The sequence below is a fragment of the Melospiza georgiana genome, chromosome 15 (genome assembly GCF_028018845.1).
Source record: "Melospiza georgiana isolate bMelGeo1 chromosome 15, bMelGeo1.pri, whole genome shotgun sequence".
In the NCBI taxonomy this organism is placed as follows: Eukaryota; Metazoa; Chordata; class Aves; order Passeriformes; family Passerellidae; genus Melospiza; species Melospiza georgiana.
The window spans coordinates 7511600-7538913 of NC_080444.1; the positions used below are offsets into that span (position 1 = coordinate 7511600).

Here is a 27314-nt window from a genome sequence, read left to right on the forward strand (position 1 = left end):
AGCTTGAAAAGTGTTACACCAGCTTGTTATAATAGCAGCTACTTACTGGAAACCGCCCTAGTACTTTTTATTACCACATAATAAAACCAAAATCATAACAAAAAAATCGTAATAATCTGACCTAAATGCCAAGAATGTGTAACTCTGTCTCAAACGTGTTTTGGTAAGTGATGAAAAGGCCCCTTTTACTCTTGATCTAGAATTAATATTCCCTTCATATTAAAAAGTGGAACTACCAAAGCATATTAAGGTAATCTAGTGTATATGCGACATTAAATTGATTTATTAAAAAAATTACAGGTGCATTTTTCTAAATTAATCTGTGAGAACAGAAATCACAGAAATGAAAGCTCTTATCAGTCCTCGGAGAGGTGGCAAATGGAGTTTATTTTTAGGCAGCACCTGTTTTAAAAACAAGCAGTCCTCGTGTCAGGGCTGGGGGTGTGTAATGGAGAGAAGGCTTATGATTTTTGCGTGGGGTTGAAAATAGCTCGGGGAGGGAATAAATCCCTTCCCTCCTGAGCCATTGCTGTGGAAGAGCTGAGGAAAGCCAGGCTGAGGGGCTGTGCAGGGACTGGCGGGTCGGGGCCTGCTGTAGTCTGTGGTGTTGTGCTGTGCCCTGCTGTGCTGTGCTTTAACCTCATGTGCTGTGCTGTGTTGTGCTGTGCCCTCGCGTGCTGTGCTGCCCCGTTGTGCCTTCATGTGCTGTGCTGTGCCCTGCTGTGGTGTTGTGCTGTGCCCTGCTGTGCTGTCCCGGGCTGTGCTGTGCTGTCCCGTTGTGCCCTCAAGTGCTGTGGTGCCGTGGTGCCAGGCTGCGCCCGTGTGATGTCACCGTGCCCCTGTGGTGCCCCCTGCCCAGGCCGGGCCTTTGCCTCACCGAGGGCTTCTCCCGCCTGCCGGAGCTGTGAGGAGCCGGCAGCAGGACTGGCGCCACAGCCCGTAGTGACATGGTACTGCTGAGAGGTGATATCACGACTATCGTGACATGCTGACGTCAGGCAATGACATAACAACTCAAATGACGTCACGACATCGCGCGATGACGTCATCAATACCATGACATGCTGACGCCACAAAATAAGTCCACGCTGGGGGTGGGGGCCGAACTGCCCCGTCACTGCGGGCCTTCAGCGCCCTCCCTTATATAGCGGCCAGCAAGTCCCGCCCCCTATCCGATTGGCCGAGCTCCCCCGGCGGGGGCTGCGATTGGCCACGGTTGCTGTCAGTCAGGGGCGGCGCCGTGCGGAGCACCGGGAGGCCATTGTGGCTGGGGCAGCGGGAGGCGGCGGCCGGGGCCGGTCCCGCCGCGTCCGACCCAGGTGAGGGGGCGGCCGCGAGGGGTGTGCTGGGGCGGCGGGGCTGGAGCCGGGGCGGGACGAGTTCTGAGCCGGACGGAGTGCTCGGCTCGTCCCGCGGCGCGGGCAGAGCCGGGGCACCCCGCCGGCCGCTGCCCGGGCCCGGCCGCGCCGGAGGGACGCGGGGGAGCGGCGGGGCCGGGCCCTTCCTGCTCCGGCCGAGCCCCCCGCCCCGCCCGTGCCGCAGTGCCGGCCCCGCGGAGCCGCCTCTGCCCGTCCCGCTCCCCTGTCGTTCCGTGCCGGTGCCGTGTGCGGCCGGCCCGCGCTCGGCGGCCCCGGAGCCCCGTCCCGGGAGGGCAGCGGCACCGAGCGCTGCGGCCGCGGCCAGCCCGGGCTCTCCGGAGCCGGAGCGATTGCTTAGCAGAAGTTTTAGGAAAGATGTAAGAAGACTCTTCTTGCTCGCTTCTTACATGAGCGGCGAAATTGCTTACAGCACAAGCATGTTTAAACTTTTTCTCTCTTTACACCAGCTTGCCCTGGCAGAGTTCTGAGATCCTTTCAGTGTTTGCGTCTGTGTGTAGTAGCTGAATGAGACTGTAACAGGTAGTGGGAAAATCTTTGTTTGGTCAGTAGTAGTGTGGGTTGCTTAAAGAAAAAATATCTGCTTTCCAAGAGTTTCCAGTTGTAAACTACCTTTAAACTGCTGTAATCCTTTGGTGTTACTCAGCTAGTGCTTTGCTACACTTTCGTTCTAAAGGTTGGCAGTAGAGGAGTGAGGTGTAACTCACTGTGACTTTGTAGCTGGACTCTTCCCTTTTGATATATACTGCTGTAAAGATTTAAAAAAAACCCTTGATACTATTGGATGATAGTCCTTAAAAGGGCACACCTGAATTAGAAATGGTTTTGCAGAAGTGAATAAGAGAATAGGGAGAGATTTACTGCATGGATTTCCCATATGTTTTCATAAATACGTGTGTATGTGTATATTCACTGCTAATATTGTCAGCAGTAGAATTTTAGCTTAAGACTTAAAAAACAAGCCAAGCTTCGTGCTGTTCTTGTGTTTCGTTTTCAGTAATGACATTTCTGTAACCAAAACAACCCTGGGAATGTGTTCCCAATCTGTTTCATAAGCTTTTGACTTGAAGATATCCAGAGTACAAATCTGGTTATTAATAAGTTGCCATTTTAATAAGTATATTTTAGGTAAGTGACTGTTTAATGCAGGATGTATTCTCTAGTGCAGTTGCTTTCAGCTTCTAAAGATTTCTCACTGGAATTGTGTATAAGCCTACTACTGGCAGGTTTGGGGGTTTGGTTATTTTTCTAGTAGGAGAAAAACAGGTAAGTACTAAGAAACTCATTTCACAGATATACTTCTTACTTGCACAACAGGAAATCTATTTTTATTTGGGGGCTCTTGAAGCCCTAGTGAAAGTCAAGACTCGAAAGCTGCTTTGCACAAAGAATTGCCAATGGGTTGAAGTACATAAAACTTGTGTGTTCTGATAACCCATTTCTCTTTTTGGGGCTTTTCTAAGGAGCTTATGCTCATCTCCAAGTGATTTTTGAAAAGTGGCTTTGTGCAGACCATGATTCTTAAAGGGAGGGATTTTTCAGCATCAGGATTATTTTGTTTTCCCGTATTTCTTTATCTCTGTTACAGAAAAGTGTTTCATTAACTCCTGAAGAGGTACAGCATTGTTCTTGTGTAGCTAACAAGTTGATATCCTGTAGCTTGATACCCAGTTTATGCAAAATCTGTACTTTTTTTGGTTTTGTCTCTAAGTCCTTGCAGAGGGAGCATCTTGACCTTCCAGCTGTACTTTTCTTAAAATATTGAAGATTCAGTGAAAACACCAGTGCTCAGGAGCTGTTCATCAGAACACCTGGTACCTCAGAGTGCCTAGCTTTGGGGTAATGAACAGGGCTGGAAAGAAGAGTGGGATGTACTGGGAAAGTCTGGAGCTGCCCTTGAGGCATCCTGTGGTCTCATGTTAGTGCTAGCTGGCTGTGCAGCTGCAGCTGACTGCCTCCAATATTACCGTGTAGGAGATATTGTTTTCTTCCTTTTTCTCCCTGTGACAGAGCAGAAAGTTGGTAGCCACATTTTCCCTTTGCTGATCCTTTTTCCTCTGCTTTTTTTCTAAAGCTTCTAAGAGGAAATGTCAAATAAACTGACAGTCTAAATTGCTGCTGGAGATGACCCAGTTCAATGTCTGCCTCTTAAAATGCTGCATAGATTTTGAGGAACTAGAAGGTAAAAGGGACTCTAGACATTTCTTGAGAGTCTCTTAAGGCTATTACAGTTTGGTTTAAACTCAGTCTTTATACTAGGATTTGGAGGTCTTCCATTTATTTTATTGCAGATTCCTTGAGTCTGTCAGCTGACTTAAAACATGGAAAAGATGCTGCTCCCTCCTACATGCACTGAGGAGGACAGAAATCCAAATTCTATTTCTTAAAGCAACCAAAAGTTATTTGTGTGGCTTTGTGCCCTTCTAGGGTGGGTGTCTGGGTTGCCCTTGAGGCTTTTGTATTTTGCATTGGCTCACAGATACTCGGTGGGGCCAGTGAGGAGAGACAAACTGTGCTTTCAGTAACCAAAGCAGGCTGCTCGGGGGAAGGGGCTGCTTGCATTTCCTGTTTTAAGGAACAACTTTGAAGAGATTTGCCTGTGCAAATCACCCTGGGCTCTAATGGCACTATCTGTCATAGTAAATGTGAAATTATGAAGGGGAAAATTTGTTTGAGAGCTCTTCAGTAATTACTGAGGTAATTTACTTGTAAGGTTTGGAAGAGGGATGGACAGCCAGGAAAACTGTTGGTCTGTGCTCTTGTTACTGTAGCACTTCAGAGCTAAAGAGGTTGAGTCCATTACTCTGCTCTCTGATGTAATTACTTATCTCTTATTCATTCTTGACAGATGAATTTAACTTACTCTCCATTGTGTCAGGAAAGTCTCTTCTAAACTGTAGCACAAAAGTCTCATTCTGTAGTACTACAAGGACAGTGGCTGATAGTGCAGGGTGTTGTGGTGTGTATAAAACGGGAAGGAGAATGTGTTGTTGTAGGTCTGGATCAGGGAAGGGTTGCCTGGCAGAGCCCTCCTTGGAATTTCCTACTGAACAAGGCTGAAGGGAAATGTTGGAGAAATTGCAGCAGCCACAGGGATTTGGGGGTAGTTTTGTTTTAAACTTGTTTTGCTGTTTTAATTAAGTCTTTTGTTAAAACCCTGTTTCCTTCTGTCCATGGGCTCCATGGATGTATGTTGTAACTTTTATCTTTGTTCCCAGTGTTTGAATAATATTCTTTTTGATTTTTTTTCCTGTAATACAGTCCTAGCACATAGCAGTAGTTCTAAGTTATGGAGTAGCCTTCAAGGAGTAGAGAGTTGTATTTGGGTGGTTTTGTTTTTAGAGTTGTTTACTTAGATGCTTTAATTTTTTGAGGGATTGGAGTAGGAACACGCATTCCCTTAAAGCTGTAAAAGCTGTAATTGCTGTCTGTCTGCAAGTATATTTCATTAGCAGTGGTAATGCACAAAACTGAAAGAATGTTTGTTTATGAATGAATGTTTAATGGTGTGCTGTTGAAAAATTCATATGTTTTAAAATATGTATAATATTTCTCATCTTGTCTGCTGGAAATTAGTGAGATATTGAACATTTGTTTTTTTTTTTTCTTTTTCTTCAAGATCTTGAAAACTTTGCCAGGTCCCTGAGAGAGAAAACTACATGACACTACACCATGACTGACAGTAAATGTGATAGTCAGTTTTACAGTGTTCAAGTTGCAGATTCAACATTCACTGTGCTAAAACGTTACCAGCAATTGAAGCCCATAGGATCAGGGGCACAGGGCATTGTTTGGTGAGTAACAAATACTTCATTTAAATATTAAAAGCTATAAATATGAAGCAAAGTTTGCATGTGTTTCTGATAGAGGTACCAGAATATAAAACACTGATAATACATTCTCTTGTTACAGGGTTATGGACTAAATAAATTCTAAACCAATTGCTTGCTATAGTTCATGTGCAATTGTATTTTTTTTGTTCTGTTTTTAGGGAAAAATAATATTTGGGTAAGTGCATAAATTAGAGTGGTCAACAAATTTCTTCCTTTCTCATTAATCACTTTATTTCTGTTTCTAGTTCTCCCATTGCCCTTGTAGTTGTGATATTGCAGTGTGAGGTATGACAATGGTGAGAGATTCTGGGTTTTACTCGTTTCTTCATCATGGCCCCCTTTCTTCCCCCTCTTTTATTCCCAATCACTCCTGTCCATTTCTAGGAGCCATCAATGCAGTGCCTTGCCATTAACTGGCAGGATGAGGCAAATCAGTGTCATTGTCACTCCATGGATTAACCAGAAAGGGATGCTGTGTGAGGGGCTGGGCTGGCCGGCTCTCCCCAGGTGTGGCACCCCAGCTTTGTGTCCAGCCTCCACTGGCCCAGGACGTGGGAGTCTTTAGGCTGATCCTGAACCTTAGTCTCTTGTATGGCACCACACCTCTGGGCCAGCTAAAGGTAAACACTTTCAAATGTTTTTTAGACTGCAGCAATCCATTCTGCACAATGTAGTGCCAGCCCATATTTTGTTGGGTGAAACTTACTTGGTAACAGCAGAAATGTTTATTGATGTGGGTTTTCATTCCATAATCAGGGGAGCAAACAGATGTACACAGGAACTCTGTGATATTGACTTCATCACAACACATGGTGGGCTGTTTGTGCTCTGAATCCAGCCTGCAGTTTATCTTCATCTATAAAATCTGCAGAATAAGTGTGATGACTCATGTACTGTGAATAACTCCTTAACAGCACCTGCCCATGTCTTCTTGGCCTTTCCATAACCACAATAAGTTATATAAGTAGGAAAAGAATGCATTTCTCTGAGAGCAGGCCTTAATTTTTAATATTTTTTAGCTACCCCTCTTGCCCTGCTGATAGGTAACAAACAATCAACATGAAAACACCATATTTCATTCTTCTTCAGTGGGTTGAGTGATGAGGGGGTCCTAGATCTTGCTCATTAGGATTTGGGAAAGATTTAGTATAGTACTGACATTTTCCAGGTGTCTGTGTTCTCAGAGTTATGCTTGGTTGAGATGGTGTGCAGGAATTTGGGCTGCTTGGAAGTGTTTCTCCTTCATTAGAAGCAGAGCATTTTGAAGCCAAATTACTTTGGATCTCTGCTTCAGAATGAAATGCAGATCGTGTTAAGGTCATTGTGTTGGGAGAAAGAGGAAATTATTTGATTTATTCACTTGTTTTGAAACTACTTGATTTATGAAACAGCAGAGTGAAACATTGCATGAATTTTCATCTTGCTGTGAAAGACCTCAAGTTGAACAAGGTACAATGTCTTAGTTTCTCCTAAAATTTTTATGCAAGGGAAAGATGCATTTTACTTCCTAGTTTTTTGTAGAAAACTCAGTGTAAGATGAGTGCTATTCTGCTATGTTTGGCTGAAAAAATTGTCAAGACATTAGGGTAACACACAGATGTGATGGCTTTTTAATCATCCTATGTTTAATATAAAAAATAGGAGAAGTTTTCCTGCATTTTTCTGTCTGGATTTAATTTATTCTGTGAGGAATTTTTAATACCACCTGTGTCACTTAAGTTAGGAGAGGCCTACATCTGTGCTTTTTTTTCCTCAGTATGTTAATGAGAAACTCCATTGGTATTGCTCTATGTAGTTTTAACTTTGATATTAAAATGTAGGATAATAAGTAATTTTAAAAATATATACTTAGGAAAAATAGTAAATGAGAGCTCGAGGAAGATGAAAAAGTAACTCAGTTTTTATGTACAGGATATTTCTAGGTCACAAGGCCAGGAGAGAAATTGGATATATTATTTGTAATTTATGTACAAAGTAAACATATTTACCTTACTGCACTTCTTTGTTCCTGAGTATTAATACATCTGGAGTCTGCTAATCTGTTTTGGACTGAATCAAAATAACTTTTTTCTTTAACTTCCTGACATCTTTTTTTTTTTCCTTTCTTTTCCTTGATTTCCTAAATTTTCTAGTCAATCTCCAAAATAAGAGGTTCAGGTGGAGTTCTTCATATGTCTTTAAACTAAGGCTTGTCATACATCTGATTTGTCACATCACACAGGGACACTTCCCCTAAAATTGTTCCTCTGTCTGCTGCTGCCCTGTGATTTACAGCTAATTCATGCAGACCCTCTTGGTTACTGAATTGATACTAATTCACAGGTGTAATCATCAACATATGGAAGTCATTAAACATTAAAGGCATTAACATATAAAAAATAATTTACATGTAACATCTGTTGGTTGAATACTGAAATATCAGTGCTTTTGTATTTATGTTTAGGAGGAAAATAATTTCTCCAACTGTCTGGCCAGTTGCTTTCCTCCCACTCTGTGTTTCCTTTTGCACAGGCATAAAGGGTTTACATCAGAGACTTACTGTAACATTCAGTAATGACTTGTGCACTTCACAGAAGTCAGCTGAAATAAATGCTAGCAAGTCTTTAGTTAAGTGGCACATGGTTCAAATTGAGAAGCATGTCCCAGGAAATCACATCTCCTGGGTGAGCCCTGCTTTGTGGTGGTGTTGCTTTTTTCTAGGAGGGAAAGCAGTGAGTTTATGCTGGGAAACTTGATAGATTTTGAGTATTGTTGTACTTACAGGGAAGCTGTACTTTTTGTTAGGGTACTGTAGTGTGATGGCCCTTTTAAGTCTGATGTCACATAGAGCTTGATGAGATAGGAAAGGAGCTCACAAAGAGCTTAAATGTGCTTGGAAAAAATGTGAATGAGAATTCTTTCCTACCTTATGAAAGTTAACATCAAATAGAAATAGGGTAATGTGGGAATCCTTATTTAAAACTGAAACTGTTTAAAGACTGGGACTCCTGAGTAGCATGTGCTGGGAATTTGCATATATTTTTGCCAAATAGTCTCTGTTACTGATGAAGACTATTCCCACTTTAGTCTTGTTTTGTTTATACAGATACTTTAGCTTTAGATGTCTTTCAAAGTGTAACTTTGACCTCAAACTGCATATGGAAGGAAGAAACACAAGTGAAAACCAGGGTAAATTTAATGGTCATGGTCACTTTTAAACTCTTGTATTCCTCCCTTCAGTCTGTTTTCCTTATTTCTCAATTCAATGCATTTTTTCCATTCAGAAGCAGATGATGAATGTAATTTTCTGCTAGGCACTACATTTTTTTATCATTACAAACTATCCATGTAAAGGAGAATATTGATCCCTGCAGAAGGGATCATAGAGACAAGTTGTGGCTCTCTTTTAGCTAAGAGACATTTCTGCTGCAAATACTAAATGATTGTCAGTCAGCAAAAGTGTTCAAAAATATTCCAAATATACAGATTAGGCAGCTGCAATGCTTCTTGATTTTAAACAAGCCTAAAATATTTTTAGATCTTGCAATTTTGGGTGTGAGTCTTGAGTCAGCAGTTTCAAGTGTAAAGACAAAAAGGAGAGCAGGAAGACCTCTGATGAATGTCAGTGCTTCTGTTTGACTTACTTGTATTTATTAAAGGTTGTGAAGTTTTTAAAGGATGTTTCTTTTCTGAATTAAAATTAGGTGTAGTACCAACAGGCTAGCAGATATACTTTGTCTTAAATCTTGATTTCTTTCCTTCCTCACTTCTGCCTCCCTTTGCCCCCTCCTCTCCCTCAAACAGACTTCAACTTGTTTGTCTTTGAACACTTCTAGTGCTGCATTTGATACAGTGCTTGGAATCAATGTTGCTGTGAAGAAGCTGAGTCGTCCTTTTCAGAACCAAACCCACGCCAAGAGGGCCTACAGAGAGCTCGTTCTTCTGAAGTGCGTCAATCACAAAAATGTGAGTCGGCCTTTGTGTTGCCCTCCTCACTCTGCCTTATCTCAAAAGCTCAGCATTTGCTCCCTCACTTGCTGTTAGTAACCCTAGGAATGGAAATAGTGATGGGCTGGGAGGATTTGCTGTGGGCAGTGCAGTTCTCCACAATGTATGGCTCAGTTTTTGGGTGAGCTGCTCTGTTGCATTTGCCCTTTTTCAGCCATGTCCAGCACAGCTTGTTTGGCACTGGGGTGGTTTGTGGATTTGACCATTGTAACTTCACTGTATTTAAATCTTCTGAGCTTAGGCAAGATTTTTATTAAACACACTGTTTAACTGCTGGGGTTTTTAGAGGTGCAGCACTGTCTACGAAATTGAAATGCTATGGACAATACTTGGTGAATTTTGAAATCTTTAAACTCTCTAAAGTGAGCCATGATGTCAATACTTCATTGCTCAAATACAAGAATATCAGATTTATGTGACTGCTGTGTGCTGGTACTAACATGAACTAGAAACATTGCTGGTCAAATCTCAAACTTCCTGCAGTCAATTAGCCTTTCAGGGCTGCTTTTTAGGTAAGCTTCTGGTGAGGCCCAGATGTAGCAGAATAAAAGCAAGGTGGTTATTAAAGATGTCAGTAGAGCAATTTTAGCAGTTCTGGAAATAGTACATCATAATCTAAGTTTAATGGGATGGTGTGGGGCACCTCTGTGCACGTGGTGTTGGACAGCTTTGCTTAGAATTCCGTGCACAGCCTGTGATTTAAAATAAGAGATTATTATTTATGGGGGAAAATGGGATATATTTCAGACACTGGGGAGGGAGCTAGAGGGTGTCATGTAACTTAAAAAAAAAAAGATTTTGTCCTATCTTGGTTCCCTTGGCACACATGCTGCAGTTTGGAACTATTTCTGAATTGGCAGTTTTTCAGCATATGTGAATTAAGTGCAGCCAAGTAACATTCAAATTGTGTATATAGTAACAGTGTGCACTTTATTTTGCATAGTAACTTCTGCAATAGTGGAGTTTTGTGTGAATTAAAGCAGAAGTTTCTTCTAATGTTTTGTTTTTTGTTTTATAGATTATTAGTTTATTAAATGTATTTACACCACAGAAGTCACTAGAAGAATTTCAGGATGTGTAAGTACTAGATGTTTTTTAATTTTCTATGACAAATACTGGCCTAAGCTTTAGAGCTGGATTTCCAGTATCCTACAAACTTCATGCTTTGAAAATCAAGAGTAGCTAAAAGCTGAAGTGGGCAGTGAAAAAGGGATATTTATCATCAGTCTGCCACACTTTGCTTGCCCATTCCTCTGGTTTGTGTGCATGGTCCTTCAGCAGCTCCATGGCTCACCTCAGGATAATAACTTGGTCTGGATAACATGAGAACAGTTTTTTACTCTACCAGTCACATCAGCACAACAGTATTTTGGCCTCAATTCAGAACTGAATATATTTCTTTTTTATTCAAGCATTATCAGTTGGTCTAGAAAGGATTCATGGCTATTTGATTGGTGGGATTCCCTAGGTTCCAGTGAATGTGCTGTTGTGGTTTGTGAATTTGCTTGGGCAAATGAGGGAGTGTTTGTGTCTGAAGAGGGTAAGTAGATGATAACTGCAAATTATTTTATGATCCTTAGTTTTCAATGTTGTTATTCTAATTTTCTTTTTTAGAGTAAAATACAGTGAAAGAGAGCATTTATGTTGCATTATCTGCAATCTCTACATCAACTTCACTCAGTCTTACTTTTCATGATGCTAAAGATGGAATTATTCTCTATATTACTATTTATAAAACTAGTGGAATTTTAATATTTTGTGATGGAATATTGAGCACTTAATTTTTAATAGTAAGACTTTTTGAATAGATAATTTTACTTTGTAACTGTGATTGTGCATGGGTTTTTTTCTCATTGGTTTTTTTGACACTTAGATTAGCAAAGGTGATTTTTCTTAAAAATCTCATATGTTCAGTTTAAACTTATGAAAAATAAGACTTGAGTTTTTTTAATACTTTCTTTTTTGTGCTTTAGATATTTGGTTATGGAGCTGATGGATGCAAATTTATGCCAGGTTATTCATATGGAATTGGATCACGAAAGAATGTCTTATCTTCTTTACCAAATGCTATGTGGGATCAAGCATCTCCACTCAGCTGGTATCATCCACAGAGTAGGTAGTAGTAGATCATTAACAATATTCTTTGTGAACACAGTTTTTATGAAACAGGGAGGAAGGGAGGGGGTTGTATAAATAAGCACATACACCAGGGCAGGAAAATGCAGTTGTTAATAAAGTTACTTCTTGGCTTATCCTGATTGTGGAGGGGGATGTGTGGGTATTATTCTGTGTGTTAATCCTTCCTTAACTGAAGTAATTTCTTGTTAGGATTTGAAACCCAGCAACATAGTAGTAAAATCAGATTGCACACTAAAAATCCTTGATTTTGGACTGGCAAGAACAGCATGTACTAACTTCATGATGACTCCATATGTGGTAACTCGATATTACAGAGCACCAGAGGTTATCCTGGGGATGGGATACAAGGAGAATGGTAAGCTGCTGGAGTAATGTTTAAATCTCCTGTCTAAAGTATGTCTCTCTTAGAACATAACTACTGTAAAATGAGGAGGGAGGGCTGCTTTCCCCCTGTCAAGGTTGTTAAAGTATTCTAATCATGGTACTGGAAATGAAAATTATTACAGTGTAATTTTTTGTTGAAAATATGAGCGTTTTCTGTATGCTTTTCTTCATTTATCATTAACTGCTCCCTCTCCTCTGCTCTAGTTATATCTTTTCATATATTCACCATTATGTTTTTGCCATGTTTTTTATTCTCAGAAAAACTGTTGAGACACTGATAGTGGCTAGTATTAAAAAAAATCCAAGCAACAAAATCAATATATGAATAATAAACCCTTTAATCAATGTAATTTTATTCTGAAACGTCTTTTAACAGTGTGTCCCCTTTTGCCTCTCTGATTATTAAAATACATTGCAGATCCCTACCATAAACCATGTCTAATATTCTCTTAAGTCTGCTTGGTGCTCAAAGAGGCTGGGTTTTACATTATTAAAACCAACACAGCTGTAATGGACTGAAATTCAGCCAACAAAATTGCTCCTAAGGAACTGTCCTTGCTTTATTGGGAGTTTTACCTGCTGATTTTTATTAGCACTGGACTTGTATGTTCTTTATCACAAGGGCTTGTGGATGGTTTTGAATATCTGTAATTTTGGGTGTGTAAAACAAGGGACTTGTGGGACCTTGCTGGGCCCTTGATAATGATAAAACCACTTTATTTAGTGCAGAAGGCAGCTTGTGGTACAGCAAGTGCTGATGTGAATCAGAACTTCAGCAAAAATTGTTCTAGTTGGGACAAAAATAAATTATCTGCAGGACTGTAGGAATACAGTGTGAGCTTTCAAATAAATAATTGTGGTATTTAAAAAAAAATCTCTTTAATCTTTTGTCCTTGTTGCACCTAACATATGATAGTGGATATCTGGTCTGTTGGGTGCATTATGGCAGAAATGGTCCTCCATAAAGTCCTGTTCCCAGGAAGAGATTGTATCCTTCTTCATGGCATGGTGGTTTCACAAGTGTAAACACTGATTATGTTCTACAAAATACAAAATTCAGGAACACTCACTTGGTGTTGATATGATTGAAAATTCATGTGAGCAGTTTGGTTTTCCACGTTGTTGTGTTTTACTGTAGATGCAGATGGTTTTGTTTGTTTTCCTCACATTTGTTCATGATACTCCATAATTTGATCATTTCACTTTTGTTTTCAGTTGATATCTGGTCAGTTGGGTGCATCATGGGAGAATTGGTGAAAGGTTGTGTGATATTCCAAGGCACTGATCGTATCCTTCCCTAGTCATCCCTGAGTCCCATTCCACTTCAACAGAAACACAATTCTGTAGATCTGTATAAAAGCATAAACAGTTAATAATGTTAGCAAAACATTTAATAATGTTTTACTAGATCCACTGTACTCTTTGAAATTAGTGTCATTGACCAAGTTGTTGAGCTTTCCATTCTATTTTCTTAGTAGATTATATTTCATGTAATTTATAGTGGTTGAATCCAATGTGTTATGAGCTCCACCTTTTGTAATTTGACAGATACTGCTAGGTTTGAAAAATAGAAAATAACTTATTTTTTACTCTTGTTCTTTGTAGATAAGTGTTTAAGCAAAAGCCTACAAAGTTACTTCTTAACTATGCATGGATTTTGCTGATTATTTGTTTGAACAGTAGACTAATTTTTTTTATTGCACAGTTTTTTGAGTTTTAATCAGATTTTTTTCTTGTTTATTAGGGCTTGCTGGGCAAAGGTGACCTAATGGCCAGCACACTGCATGAGATCTTTTTTTATTATTATTTAACATAAAAATAAAAACTTTCTGGAGGTTCTTTTTTTTCCCATTTTATGAAAATTTAATTTTGGACTGACTTCTTTTACAAGACAGTTGTTCTTCCATTTCTCCTTCTAATATTTTTAACCAAGATTTCATAGAATCATTATCTGAGAACCATTTGGGTTGGAAGGGGCCTTAAAAACCATCTCATTCCAACTCCCCTACACCTTCCACTATCCCAGGTTGCTTCAAACCCCATCCAGCCTGGCCTTGAACCCTTGCAGGGAATGGGGCACCCTGTCTTCACAATTGTGCTCCAAGTTTTTGAAGCCAATATAAAATTTTTGCTCATCAGCAAGGAGCAACCACCACTAAAAGATCAGGTGCCTGTTCACAGATACTCGTGTATCTTATAGAGGAGGATTTCCAATTTTATTGCTAAATTTCATGACACTAATCTTCAACAGTTGATCATACATTATTTAGTAGTAAATTGATTCAATGTTAAATAAGTATCTTTTTTTTCTACCTTTCTTCCTTTCTATATTTATTATTTTACCTTTTGAAGCCTTCAGACCAACCTAACACAATTCTTCATGGATGTTATGTGTGTTTCACCTGCATGTTGTTAGCATGAGCTATTTTGATTTATTCATGAATAAATGAAGGAAATTTTGTTCATGCTTGTTGAATATACAAGTTATCATTTGTGATTCTCTCAGGGCCACTGAAGCTCTACCAGTCTGTTTCAAGGAGTCTCCTCCCTGATAGGGAAGTGCAGAGTTTTGCTTACAGGGATTTTTGCTTCTTGTAAGAGTTTCAGTTCTCTTTAATGTGAGATACTGACAACTGTTTGTGTTGTTGGGGTCTTTCCTGGGTGGGTCAGGATGTCACCTTCAGCTGCAGAATTGTCTTGGCAGGATGGTTTCTGGGCATGCCATGAAATATTCCTTTTGTTGATTGTGTTTGGGTTTCTTTTGTTTAGTTGCCTTTTTTAAGTTAAATTTTAAAATGTCTTGGTATTTGGGCATTTAGAGGAGGGAGCAAGTTCGGCATATTGCCCAGTGCTTGCCCTTGACTCTCTTCAGGAAAATCTGCTCTTAGATTCAGTAATTTGTATTTTCCCAGATGGTGGATGGGAATTTCTGGGATACTTGCAGCAGTGTCTGGGTGGAATGAGATGCTCTGTGTTGCCAGGGTGATGGATGTGCAGACCCTGCTCCTGATTGTGCTGGGGAGCCCTGAGTTACTGCCAGCTGCTGTTGGAAATGAGAAATGGAGAAAAACCAGGGAATGCAGGTACCTAAGGTGACATGGTGGAAAAGCCTGGCAGCAGCCCTGTGTTTTTGGGGCAGAAAGAAGCTCGTGGCCTGACCAATGCAAAAAGCACGAGGGGTATTTGTGCTTTCTTGGTAAAAGTCATTCTTTGTTGTGGTTGTAGGAAGGATTCTGTTTTCAACTTTCCTTCCAGAGGCCCTAAAGGCAAATAGACTTGGCATGGATTAAATGCTTGGTCCCTTCTGACCCTGAAGTCTCAGGACTGGGGAGAGTGGCTTTGTGTGAAGGCTGCCAGGTCAGTCACAGAGCTTTCTCTGCCTGCTTTATACTGAAATCCCACTTGGATTTCTGATAAGAGGCTTATTTTAAGTCCATCCTATATTGAGAATTTTTTCAACTTTGACCATCTGTAAAGCACTTTGAAACTGAGATATTGTTTTTTACTTGTTTTTACCTCTAAAGTGGGATGGGTCATTAAGTTTTCTGCCCTTCCCTGCAGTCTTCTGAGGCCTCAATAAACTGGACTCTACTTTGATTATCTGACTAACCAGGCTGCTGTTACTCAAAGGAAAAGCATCTTCTTGAATCTGGATTGGTGGAGCTCTCACACAAATCAGTTTCTCAGCTAGGAACAAAATTTCCTGATGTATGTTAATTTTCTCTTTGTCTGTGCTTTGTTTTAGCATGACAGTTAACAATATAAACAGTTCTGAATTTTGGTTTTAATATAGCTTTTCCATTGGAATGCATTCGATAAACAAATAAAATTTTCAATCTTTGTATCAGAAGTCTAAAGTCTTAGCATGGAGCAGTGACTATACATATATTCATAATTGTATTCTTGACACACTAACTGAAATAGAAGCACCTCAGTGTTTTTTGAATACATCTTAATTCAAAGTACAACATATTTGTTGTTTAGTTGCATAGTCTGTCCATGAGAATGGATAGGTTGAAGTGCTAGATGGTGAATTTAGCTGTGAATTTTTTTGCAAGGTCAATGGATAGGCTCTGCTGGAATTGCACATTCTTTTTATCATGAAAAACTGGCAAGTGTAGATCTGAGTTGACTTAGATGTTAGGAATATTAATGCAGTGTCTCCTGAGTGTGATAAATGAGCTTTGTTTGCCCAGCTGGGCTGCTTCAGAGCAGGCTCTGGTATCTCTGTAACAATTGTCACCATGGCTGGGGAAAATGCCTTCACTTGAGAGGGGGAGAAGGGACAGTCCTGAGGAAACAGGCCCAATTTCAATTTGTGACTTATAAATGCTATTCTTACCAAATATTTAAATTCTGAATTATACGAACAGAGTTATCTGTGAGTATGATGATTGGTACACTTAAACAAAAGAACCTGCTATAGAACTTTCTGGAATTTGGATTTCCTGTTCTGAACTCCTCTGGACCTTTTCTGAAGTTGAAAAAGAGAAAGAAATCAACCCCGCCCAAACACCAACCAGAAAAAGCCCCTAACCATCCAACTACAGCCCTGCAAAATGCTCCAACTCAAAGTTTCATTTCCTTAGGAGTCAGGTACCAAGCTCCTTACTTTGGTTGGGATGCATTTGTGCTTTTGGGTTTTTGTGTATTTTTATCTAGCTTCAAGAATTCTCAGTGTTCCTGATGTTACATTGCACTTCAGAAGATTCCACAGCAGCCTTTCTTTTCTGACCTTAGAGTTGTTTTGCTATGGATACAACTGCCAAATAAAGCTTCTTTTGGATTCTAGAAAAATATTATAATTAGAAAAAGATACTTAAGCATAATGCATTGTGCAGCACTTCCAGCCTGTCCTTCAGAATACACTGACACAAAAATAAGGCTCAGATTTTGTAGCTTTTTGCATGGCAGCTCAGAATACTGCTGATGCTGCAGTCAAGTTCATCTTTGTGTCCTCTGTTCAAGTTCCTGTTAACTTCTCAGATTTTTAAGCGGTATTTTTTTTAGAGTGCAGTCTTCAAATTCTTCAGCTGATTTTCCTAAAGATGTGGTGCAGATATTGATCAATGGAATAAAGTTATTGAACAATTAGGAACACCATCAGCAGACTTCATGAAGAAACTGCAGCCTACAGTGAGGAATTATGTAGAAAACAGGCCAAAATATCCTGGTATTAAATTTGAAGAGCTCTTCCCAGACTGGATATTTCCATCAGAATCTGATCGGGACAAGTTAAAAAGTAAGGCGAGTTTTTCCTCTCTGTTTCCCTATGAAGTTAATTTAAAACGTCTGCAGCACACTTAATTTAAAGTCTAATAAAAATATTTATTGCAGTAAATGTCAACATTAAAAGCTGCTTACTTTCTGTTTCTTTTATTTATGATAAGTTTTCAGATCTTAGTAGTAGTTACTAAATATTCTTTCTCTGTCCCAGGATTCTGTTTAATTCTCTTAATTTTAATCCATTGAATAATGTCTTAAATTTAGTGTTCTCCAAATGTAATACTTTTTATTACTAATCATCTTATTCTAAGTGCATAAAGCTCATGTGGGTTATATTTTATCTTTAGATAATTAATGAGAAAATTTAAAAAGAAAAAAAACATAACCAACAATCCACCTTACTATATTCTGTAGAACAGAAGTGAAATTTTGCAGCGCATGTCCTGTGTTTCCAGAATTTATTTCCTGTGTCAGACATTAAACTCTACAGCTCTTTTACATTTGTGTTCTTTTCACCTTTACTTTCTAGCCAGCCAAGCTAGAGATTTATTGTCAAAAATGCTTGTAGTAGATCCAGACAAGAGAATTTCTGTAGATGAAGCCTTACGTCATCCTTATATTACTGTCTGGTATGATCCAGCTGAAGCAGAAGCTGTAAGTGTGCAATTAAAATCAATTTTCTAAGATTCCAATTCAAGAACTTTAGAAATACCTTTAATTTTAGTCAAGAGCATGCTTTGAACTCATTGGCTAGCAGGAGTCACACAGGAAGCCTTCAGATGAGCATTAGGGGCAGAATCACCTGAAGGACAGCTGCTGGTGGGGAGCTGATACAAGTCTGAAAGTGGCTGTTAATATTTCATTTTACTTACAGAAAGAGGTGCCTGTTTGGTGGCAATCCTGGGCTTTTTGAAACAGGGCCTTCCTCTAAGGCCCTGTAAAGCTTTACAATTAATTTAATTTTGGTTGATGCTTTTAAACAGCCTTTCAGTGTGAGGCAGGACTTCAAAGCAGATTCTGGAGTTGTAAAATTAATGTGCCTGATGTATAGGGAATAACCTGCCAAAAGTGAAGGTAAAAAATGATTAAAAAGTTGTCATTTTTAGATTTTTTTTCATTGAGATTGGGTGTGTTAGCCTGATATAGTAGGCACTATAGACTTTTCTTTTCTTTGTAGCCTCCACCTCAAATCTATGATGCACAATTGGAAGAAAGAGAACATGCAATTGAAGAATGGAAAGGTAAGGAGTGAGCATGACAAATTACATTTATTGTAGTATCTTGTGTTATTACTGAGTGGCTGCAGCATGTGCTGGATTGTGTAACAGACTATTCCAAATAATTCCTACTGTTCCAGAGAAGCAGTACTGCCTGTGGCAACAGGAAAATCAATCAGTGATGAAAACAGGTTGTGTGTGAATACATACCTAGGTGTGTGAATGCTCATATATACATTCTGGAGTCTGTTCAACAAAATGCTGCAGTTTCCTTTTTTTCCTTGCCTTTTTGTTCTTAAGTGCTTGTAATCTATAGAGCTTTTTCCTTGATAGAGAGTTCTCTGAAAAAGAAACATGCCTCTTCTCAGTGTGCATTGTTTAAGCCATATCTCTTGACAATATTTACTAGTTCATTTGTTTTAGAAATCTAAATAGCAGGAGAGTCCTTTGGTGTAGTTTTTCTTCTAATCTCATTGCTTATTTATTGACCAAATAGATTAAACTGTTGACTTAAACAAAAGAATAAACAGCACTGTAGCATTAAAATCAATTTCACCTTACAGTTTGAGTCAAAACCATTAAATGGTGAGGCAGTTAAAATTTTAACATCTGCCATCACAAGACCAAGGGTAATAGGCATCTTTTATGACTACTTTGAAAGCTGCTTGCTTTTGTAAAACAGCATTATAAATTTCAGATATTGATTCTGGGTGATCTATATATGTTATCCTTAGGGCATGCCTGCACAGGTAGGTAAGCTTCAAATCATCTTTGATTACTGCAAGGTGGAAAAATAAAATGGATCCACTAAATGTAATTGAATGCGTTTGTAAACATTGTTACTCAGAATTAAAGAGTCCTTAATCTAGTTGGATATTGTTATCTTAGTTACATGAAGACTGTGGGTACACACACGAGCTTCTGTGATTTAAGTTACAGCTCTGGATTTTCTGGGTGTTGTTCAGGTGGCTGTATCCTAAGTTGTCCTTGACTAGTAAATGGGGGTCTTCATACAATATTTTAACTGTTTAACCTTCTTCAAAATAGCCAGACTTTCCTCAGTTCACCCTTGGAGATGGCTCTTCAAGAATAAGTATTTGTATATAATTTTTGTTATCAAAGTAAAATGTCCAGGGAGGTTTACATAAAATCAGATTTTGAATCCAAATCCAAATGGCAAATAAATACCTCTGCAGCTTTCCATTAACCATTTCCTTGTACCTTGATAAAAATGTGAATTGTTTACAAATCCTCTGTGATCTTACAATGCTTTTCCTCTCTCTTTTTTCTCTTGTAAGAATTAATATACAAAGAAGTTATGGATTGGGAAGAAAGGAGCAAGAATGGTGTGGTAAAAGATCAGCCCTCAGGTTAGTCATTGTTTCAGTAGTTCTGTAACTGTCACACATAGCTCTGTGAATGAAGAAATCTGCTCAGAAATCCAGGTAGGCAAAGCTTTTGTTGTTTGGGACTCATGAGACTGATCTGCCTTTGGAGATCCTTTGGTGCTCTGCTTTTTAATCGTTCTGAACTTGTAGAAAAACTTCACTGGCCTTGCATGTCCCACACCCTGAGCTGCCTTGTCCCTAAAGGGCTCAGTCATCAAATGAAATTAGCAGCAGCAGTGAGCTCACCTGGAGCTCAGGTAACTGTGCTGAGTGCTGCTCCCAGGCTCAGCATGAACCCCTTTCCTCAGGGTTAAACAGCTTTAGAGCTCCCTCAGGATACTTAACAGTGCTGTGTTTGTGCCCATGATTGAATCCTTGTGTTTGCTGCTGTTCTCACAGCTCAGTAATCAGAGTATTGTAGTGTCTTTTATTAACTGTATCTGTTAGGTTTCTTGACACTCAAGTCACTATTCACACTATGCATTGTTAGTCTTTTCTTCCTTCCCTCCACAGAGAGAGAGAAAAATAAAAATCTTTTAAAAGGTCATCTTGGCTTTTGAGTGCTAGGGCCCTTACTGCTTGCTTTTCTCCTTTTTTTATTAATTCCTTGATTTTCTAAGGATTTCTGTGGGGAAAGTGCTGCTCACAGCCCAGAAACGTGGTTATTTGTGACTGTAATATTGTCTTGCCTCAGATTTTATTATGTTTGGTTTTCTTAGCACAGATGCAGCAGTGAATAGCAACACCAGTCCTTCCCAGTCATCATCTATCAATGACATTTCATCCATGTCAACAGAGCAAACATTGGCCTCAGACACAGACAGCAGCCTGGATGCCTTGACAGGACCCCTGGAAGGATGTCGATGATCAGCTGTGATTGCAGACCTGACTTTGGAAAAGAACTCTAATTTCCATTGGGCCTGAATTGCTTGTAAGTTAATGGAACTAAGTAGAAAAACTCCATGTTCTGCATGTTCTGCTAAAGTAATGCCTGTTGTTTTTTTTACTCAGTTGTTATGAAATTGCCTGCTTAATGTTGTAGAATGGAAGCAAATCAATGTCTAAAGAACAAAAAAAATTAAATTTAGACACTATTACAGGCTTTTCTTTGTTTCAGCCTATTTCAGGTGAGCAGTTATAATAGACTTCTAGCCAATAACTCCTCTTCAGTGGCTTCAACAATCTCCAGTCCCAGCTGGCAGGCTTCTGTGACACAGTGGTTGTTTACATTTAGTACAGTATTGCTCATCAGTGGGTTTTGAATGTATAGTCCCTATGAAGTTTGTTTTACTGTGTGACTGTGGCAGTTTGCTTTATTTAACAACAAGAGTGTTGTGTGTAAGTGTGAGCTCACATGTGGAATGCTCTCAGTACTGTGTTTAAAGGGCAGTTTTTCTTCCACATTGCACTTTTTTTTCTTTTAATCAAACTCTTTTTCTATCTTCACTTTTCAGTAATTTTCTCTTCTTGTAGAAGAGATAAACGTGAAGTTTAAAGCATAAAGCCATTACTTTGTATTTCACCTGAGTGTCTTTTTCAGTCTTTTAAATGTGGACAGAAGATACAGTGGCTTAAATAAATCTTGAGGAAGGATGAGTGACTTTTCTGTGAAGCAGTGCCTGTTTAGAAGAGGAGAGTGTGCTAAAATGTTCTATATTTTTTAGCTTGTGATACTCATCCTTTAACAAAGATAAAAAGAAGTTTTATCTGTGATGCTCTTCATTCACTGCAAGCTCTGATAAAAGGAGAGATGACTTGGAGATACTTGCAGCCTCAAAAAGCTGCATAATTGTTTTCCATTTTTTTAATGGGTCCATTCTATCTAGTGAGTAATTAAAGAAATAAAAGTACAGTAGTTCTGAGTCACTTGTAAATTAAGCATTTAGGTAACAGAGCTTAGCTCTATTCTCACCTTAGTAAAGTCTATTTGTAGTGAGAAGAAAGACATGTTTAATAAAAATTTTCTAAATGCAGTGTCAGACAAGAGGAGGAGGTTATTTGCTGTTTCCATACAGATTTATCAATAAAGTTTTCAGAATCAGATAATACAAAATTGCCTGTTACATTGCACAATCTGTTGAATTAGAAAATACATTTGCAGTAGGGTAAGGCTTAAATTGTTTTGTAACACACTTGTGACTTTGTGCACATTCACTTTGGGGTGCACAGGTGTGAAATTTGCTAAAGGATCTCGTGTGTGCATGTGTGTGACTGAACTATAGAACTGTAAGAGTAATAGACATGTACAAGTTGAGGTGAAACACCACTTTCATAAAAGCACTATATTTAGCTGTTGATCAGATACTCTTGCCTTGAATATATAAATAGAACCTGTAAAATACACTGGCCCAGAGAGGCACTGCATTACTGACATACTTCTCATGTAAAACACAATTGTCCATTGTTCCAGGCCTTATGACTCGAATAGCAGCACTTTCTCCTTATGCAAATGTTCTTTTTATATTAAAATTTTGCCCCTTTTTAATAGCTTAATTTGCTGTAGTAAAAATATCAATATTTTAGTGTCCCAGAAGATTAAAAAAAATTAACAAGGTAGTTAATGTTAACTTAACTTCAGAATTGTATTCTGACATATCTGATTTTTAAAATTCTCTTAAATTGAATTGCAAGATATATGGGGCTTGTGTTTTTTCTTATTGTTTGATTTTCAACCTATGGATAACTTTTTATCTTTGGATACTGACAGTATATGTGAAATATTTTTAGTGCATTCTTGTCACTGGAAAAACATTTTAAAATACCTATTTATCATATAGCAGAGCAGTACACTTGGCTGTTCTTTTGCTTTTTTTAGTCCATGTTATTTGTAGAAGTTAAAATAGCTGAAGACACCTATTCATAATGAACAATTAGTGATTCATCTGCTGAATTTCATTTTTCAGGACTTAAATTTTTTGGCTGAAGTTGCACTGTGCTATGTTCATTTTAACAGTTTCTACTTTAGAAGACAAAGATTTATTGCTTTTTCCCCATGTGATTTGAGTATTCACAGAGTTGAATTTTTCCGGTTGGACTTGAGCTTCTCAGCACAACAGAGGGTTGGACCAGATGAACTTCCAGGTCTATTCCAACCTAAATTCTTCTGTGATTCAAATTGTCTTTAAATGTTTTTAACAATACTGTTCTGTCTTCATGACTTGAACTGCTATTTGTCCTTCTCCTAGTACATAGTGTTAGCTTGAAAATATACTCTTGGAACAAGAAAAGAAACCCCAGCCTTGAGATTAAATGAGTTTATTTGTAAATCTTGTAGGAAAAGCTGTCTCATACCTAAATTTTTTTGATGTCTTCTTGCTATGGCATACATTGAAGCTCAATTACAGAATGCCTTCAGAGCATGCATGAAATATCTGTGAATATTGTGGATTTTGACTCCAGTTTAATCCAAAACCATAGTGCAAATGCAGGTGGATTTCCAGAGGACACAAATGCAGACAATCCCCAGCAGAGCCAGGCAGGTGCACGCTGCAGGGCCCAGGCTGTCCCAGTGTGCTCACTGCAGGGGACAGTCAGAGCCAGGTTGGTGACATGGTGGTCAGTGCCACGAGAGCCTGCTCACTGATGGAAAACAAAATCCAGTGTCACTTGACAGGGGTTTAAAAGTTAGGAGAGTTTGGTGTGCAATATAATCACTTTTATTCCTAATACTAAAATTATGTATGTAAAGTGATGCAATTGACCGTGGTTTTGCACTTTGGCATTTATAAATATTTATATGTATTTAAAAATTAAGAATATGTGTGTGTATACATATATATTAAGAAAACAGCTCAGTTTTGTAAACATGAATGTTACTTTCCTTTGAGAGACTTTGTATAGTGTTAACACTACTGCAGCATACATAGACAATTTATGAACTATGACTAAAATAAATGTTGGTCAGCATAGATACAATCTGTAATCTTAACTGCTCACCTGAAAAAGAAAGGGATCTTTGGCTGTCAATAGATGCTTTACCAGAAACTTGTTAAACATCTGAACACTGAGTAGGTGAATGGCATTGCAGAAATGGAGTATGTTTAAAACAGTTCATTTCATCTGTGCTCATATCATTTTTTCCTCAAAAAAGCCTTTAGAAAGAGAAGCTTGGCATTTTGCAATCTGGGTAAGCAGCCTGTACTTTGAGGAAATCCTGTGATATGACAAGTCTAGGTCTTTATGGAAAAAGACAAGAAATGAATGTCAAAATTAAGGCTTTGTCTGCATGGATCATACAAACTAAACTAGTCTTAGGACTGGAAACTGCAGTTTGCAAACAGCCTTTGAAGTTTTGTCATGTTTCCAGCAAGGGCTTGCATTTTCTTGTCAAAATAATGAAAAACCCAACCTTGACTAGAAATTAACTAGTTGGTTGGAGAGTTTCAAAAGCTGTTAGGAACCAGAGGGCTCTTGAAAGAGGTTTTGTCTTTTTTTACATCCTAACAGAGCATATGTGTTTATTCCAAATTAATGAAAAGAAAAAAAATTATTCCATATGTTTAATTTTTCTTTCTTAAAGGAAGGACCTTAAATGCTAAATCACTTTGCTTAAAGTTATAATCTTATGAATGAAGTAGGATTTAGCTATTCCAAACACAGCTGACATGGAGTCTCCAAGGACAGGGTGGGTGAGCCTTGTGTTGTCACAAGGGCCACCCTCCAGCTGGGAGGTCACAGCTCCAGGTGCAGACAGACAGACAGTCCTTTGTGGTCCTTGGGGAACGTGGGTTCAGCCTTGCAGCAGCACAGAGTGTTTGGGGTGAGTGCTGAACTGCATTTGTCTGCATGTTCTACGTGTGTCACATGGATTCTAGCAGGGCTTGATGCTAAACCTAGTGAGACCATATTCTGGGAAGCAGATTCTTTCTGGGATGTGTGTTGTGTCATTCCTGCTCAAAACTGGCTTTGATCCAGGGACACCTGCATCCAGATGCAGAATTTGGACTTGAGTTCTATAATGAATATAGTAATTTCTTTGCTTTTCCAGAGTGTCTTGAATTATTTTTTTTAACATGTTGAAATATGATAAAAAAAGTATTCTGGTTCATTATTTTACATATTTTATTGTCTTTTACATGAGTGGTGTTCTAAAAGCTTCTTACACAAGTTGTCAAATCAGTTGTGGTTTTTGCCCACTCTGCATGCTAAAATAATGTCTGGGGTTAAAATCATGTTTTAAGTAAACCATCTTTTCTCATGTTAGCTTTGGAGGAAATTGGAAAGACAACCATTCTTTTTTTGTTTGTGTTTTATAAAATGATTATTTTTGCAGCTAAAATTTCAGTTGTTGGATTTCAATCCCACAGTGTTGCTTTGTGGATATAAATTTCCTGGGTCCTCTATTTCAAATATGTATAAGATGTCCAGTATAAAATTAAACTAATAAAATGCACTCTTCTGCAATTTGTTATTGAAAATGTGGCAAATCATTTTGGTCCAAGAATTCAATACAAAACAGAGAAAATACATTTAACTATTTAAGTTCATTCAGTGATGCTGCTGCTTATTTTTTTAAAAGGTGCTTGCAGTTTTGCACAGAAGAAATCAACTTTATTAATTGCTGGGTTTGAAGCACTTTAGGATTCTTCTAAATACAACCATATAGTGTGAAAAGGAATGACATAACATGCTTAATGTGTTCAAATTTTGTTTGTAGCCTTTGTTATTCTGACAGATTTGATCAGCATGTTTCTTTAAACCTGTTTTCAGAGATCAGAAATCAGAAACCTTTTGGGGGCTAAAATTTAACATGTAGTAAGAGATCATTTGAGAAATACCTTCTGAGTGGGTGACTTGATTGGCAGTGTGACTACCTGGCCATCTATTAAATAAACACACAGCAATGTCTGTTCCTGCAGCAAGGGCAGCTGGCTGTGAGCACTGGGATTCTTTTTTTAAACAAAAAAAATCTTTTCTTAACTCTTGGCTATGCATCGTGAAGTTGTGTGTGCTGTGCTGAGGCCAGGCCAGCCTTGTGGGACTCCCCTGCAGCAGATCTGTGTCCCTGCTCTGCAGTGCTCAGACACCAAAGCCCTGGGATGTGTGGGGTGTGCTTGAGCCTGTCCCGTGTTCCTTCCCCTGCTGGGCAGTGCCTCAGCTCTCCTCAGGCTCCTTGGGATAATAACAAAAGCAGGGCAGGAAGGAGTCAGGTGCAGAGAGCATTTGGTGCTGGCTGCCTGAAGCAGAGATTGTGTCTGTTGCTGATCACAGAGCTCCTTATGCCCCTGAGCATGTGCTGTTGTCTTGTCTTCTAATGGGGAAAACCTTTTTTTGAAAACCCAAGTGTGTCACGTTTTCTATGAATTCAGATGCTTAAATTGGTGCTAATTTTTTAAAAGAAAATGTAACAGATGGTTAGCACTGTATTTGTCTGTTTTTGATACCTATATTTTCTTAACTGGTAGCAAGCCAAACTTTATAAAATGACTAATGTGCATTTTCAGCTCCTTTAGATTCCCAGATTTTCCTAAAGTAAAATGTTTAAACTTCCATGGTAGCTACTGCTTCTTTGGAGCCATTGCTTTCAGGTGTTTTATACACTAATCAAATGAACACAATTAGAGCAGACAGCAATACCTAACTATCCCTTTCTTAAATCACAACGTGGTTCCCCAGGTGGTGTTAGCAGTTTAAGATGCCTAATTAAGAGCAAATTAGAGATACCTGTGTGCAGTTAACTCAGTACATTGAAGCCTTACCTGGTTGTTAAGATAATTTATAAAGATTTTACAAATCTTCATCTATTTTAAAGAGGGAATAACAAGAAGAAATAATGAATTGTTTTCATACAAATTAAGTGTAAATTCCAGAAAATATATTATGTAATGTATACAGAACACAAGCTATTAAAGAGTGTAATAGGCTCATTGAGTGATTAGTTATGAAATCCAGTTTTATCCAATGACTCAAACCCCCTCCAAAATGTAGTTCTTTGAGAATTTCTTTTGAATGTCTTCAAGTTTAACTCCCCTCAGAATCAGCTGTTGGTTTGGTGTCCTCTTTTGCACCTTGTGTTTACCAAATGTCACCAAAAGTAGCATCAAGCCCTATCATTGTTACAGTGTTCTGGTTTTATGGCCTTAACATTAGTTGTAGTCTGGTATATAATTTCAGAAGAAAGATGTGCTTTGAAGTCTGACTATAGATACATGTGGCCTCTTCTGCCTATGGAATTAGGCTTTGATTGTCATATCTCATTCTCAGTGCTTGTGCAATAGGAACATATTCCTCTCAATGCAGTGGCTATTTTGTCTGATGCTGGACTTTGGTTTCAGGATGGCTAGAAAGTTTTTTTGGGTTTGTTTGTTTAGATTTATTTTATGGACAGCAGTCATGCATCATTGGTTTTTTGGACTGTTACTCTTTAGGAAACTAGAATTTCATAAGGAAAACTGTCAATAACTTGTTCTGTAGTTCTAGTTAAAGCCTTGTTCTGGAGCTTTTTGGTTGTTTGTTTTTTTTCTTTCCAAAAACGTTATTGTAAAACAGTACTAAAGCCACTGTAAAATTACAAATAAATATGTATACATAAAAGATTTGAGCAGTCTGTGTTATTTACTATATTTTTTATACTTATATTTTACTTACTTACTTGGTTCTTCCTATGTTGAAGTAGAATGTTTTATGTAACCAATGATGTATGTTTGATGTATGAAGTTTCAGTTACCACTTTAGCTTCCAGTTAATGGAATTGTAGGTGTTGACATGAAAAATGAATGAAAAAAACTTAAAGAAATTGATTGAAGCATCTTTTTCCTGAACAAC

General features: G+C 38.6%; 1 protein-coding gene across 3 annotated transcripts; it reads left to right on the forward strand.

The window, feature by feature from the left end:
• The first annotated feature begins 1232 nt into the window (after nt 1–1232).
• MAPK9 (mitogen-activated protein kinase 9) lies at nt 1233–27085 on the forward strand. Of its 3 annotated transcripts, none has more exons than XM_058035138.1 (12): nt 1233–1319; nt 4996–5170; nt 9025–9154; nt 10215–10273; nt 11170–11308; nt 11525–11690; nt 12636–12707; nt 16779–16961; nt 17475–17599; nt 18123–18186; nt 19461–19532; nt 20275–27085. In XM_058035138.1, exons 2-12 carry the CDS (start codon nt 5049–5051, stop codon nt 20415–20417), a joined length of 1275 nt encoding a protein of 424 aa, XP_057891121.1. In that variant the 5' UTR covers nt 1233–1319; nt 4996–5048; the 3' UTR covers nt 20418–27085. The 3 variants fall into 3 exon arrangements, with proteins under 3 accessions (XP_057891121.1, XP_057891122.1, XP_057891123.1); XM_058035139.1 differs by lacking the exon at nt 12636–12707 and adding an exon at nt 12935–13006; XM_058035140.1 differs by having other exon boundaries at nt 20270–20372.
• The last annotated feature ends 229 nt before the right edge of the window (nt 27086–27314 follow it).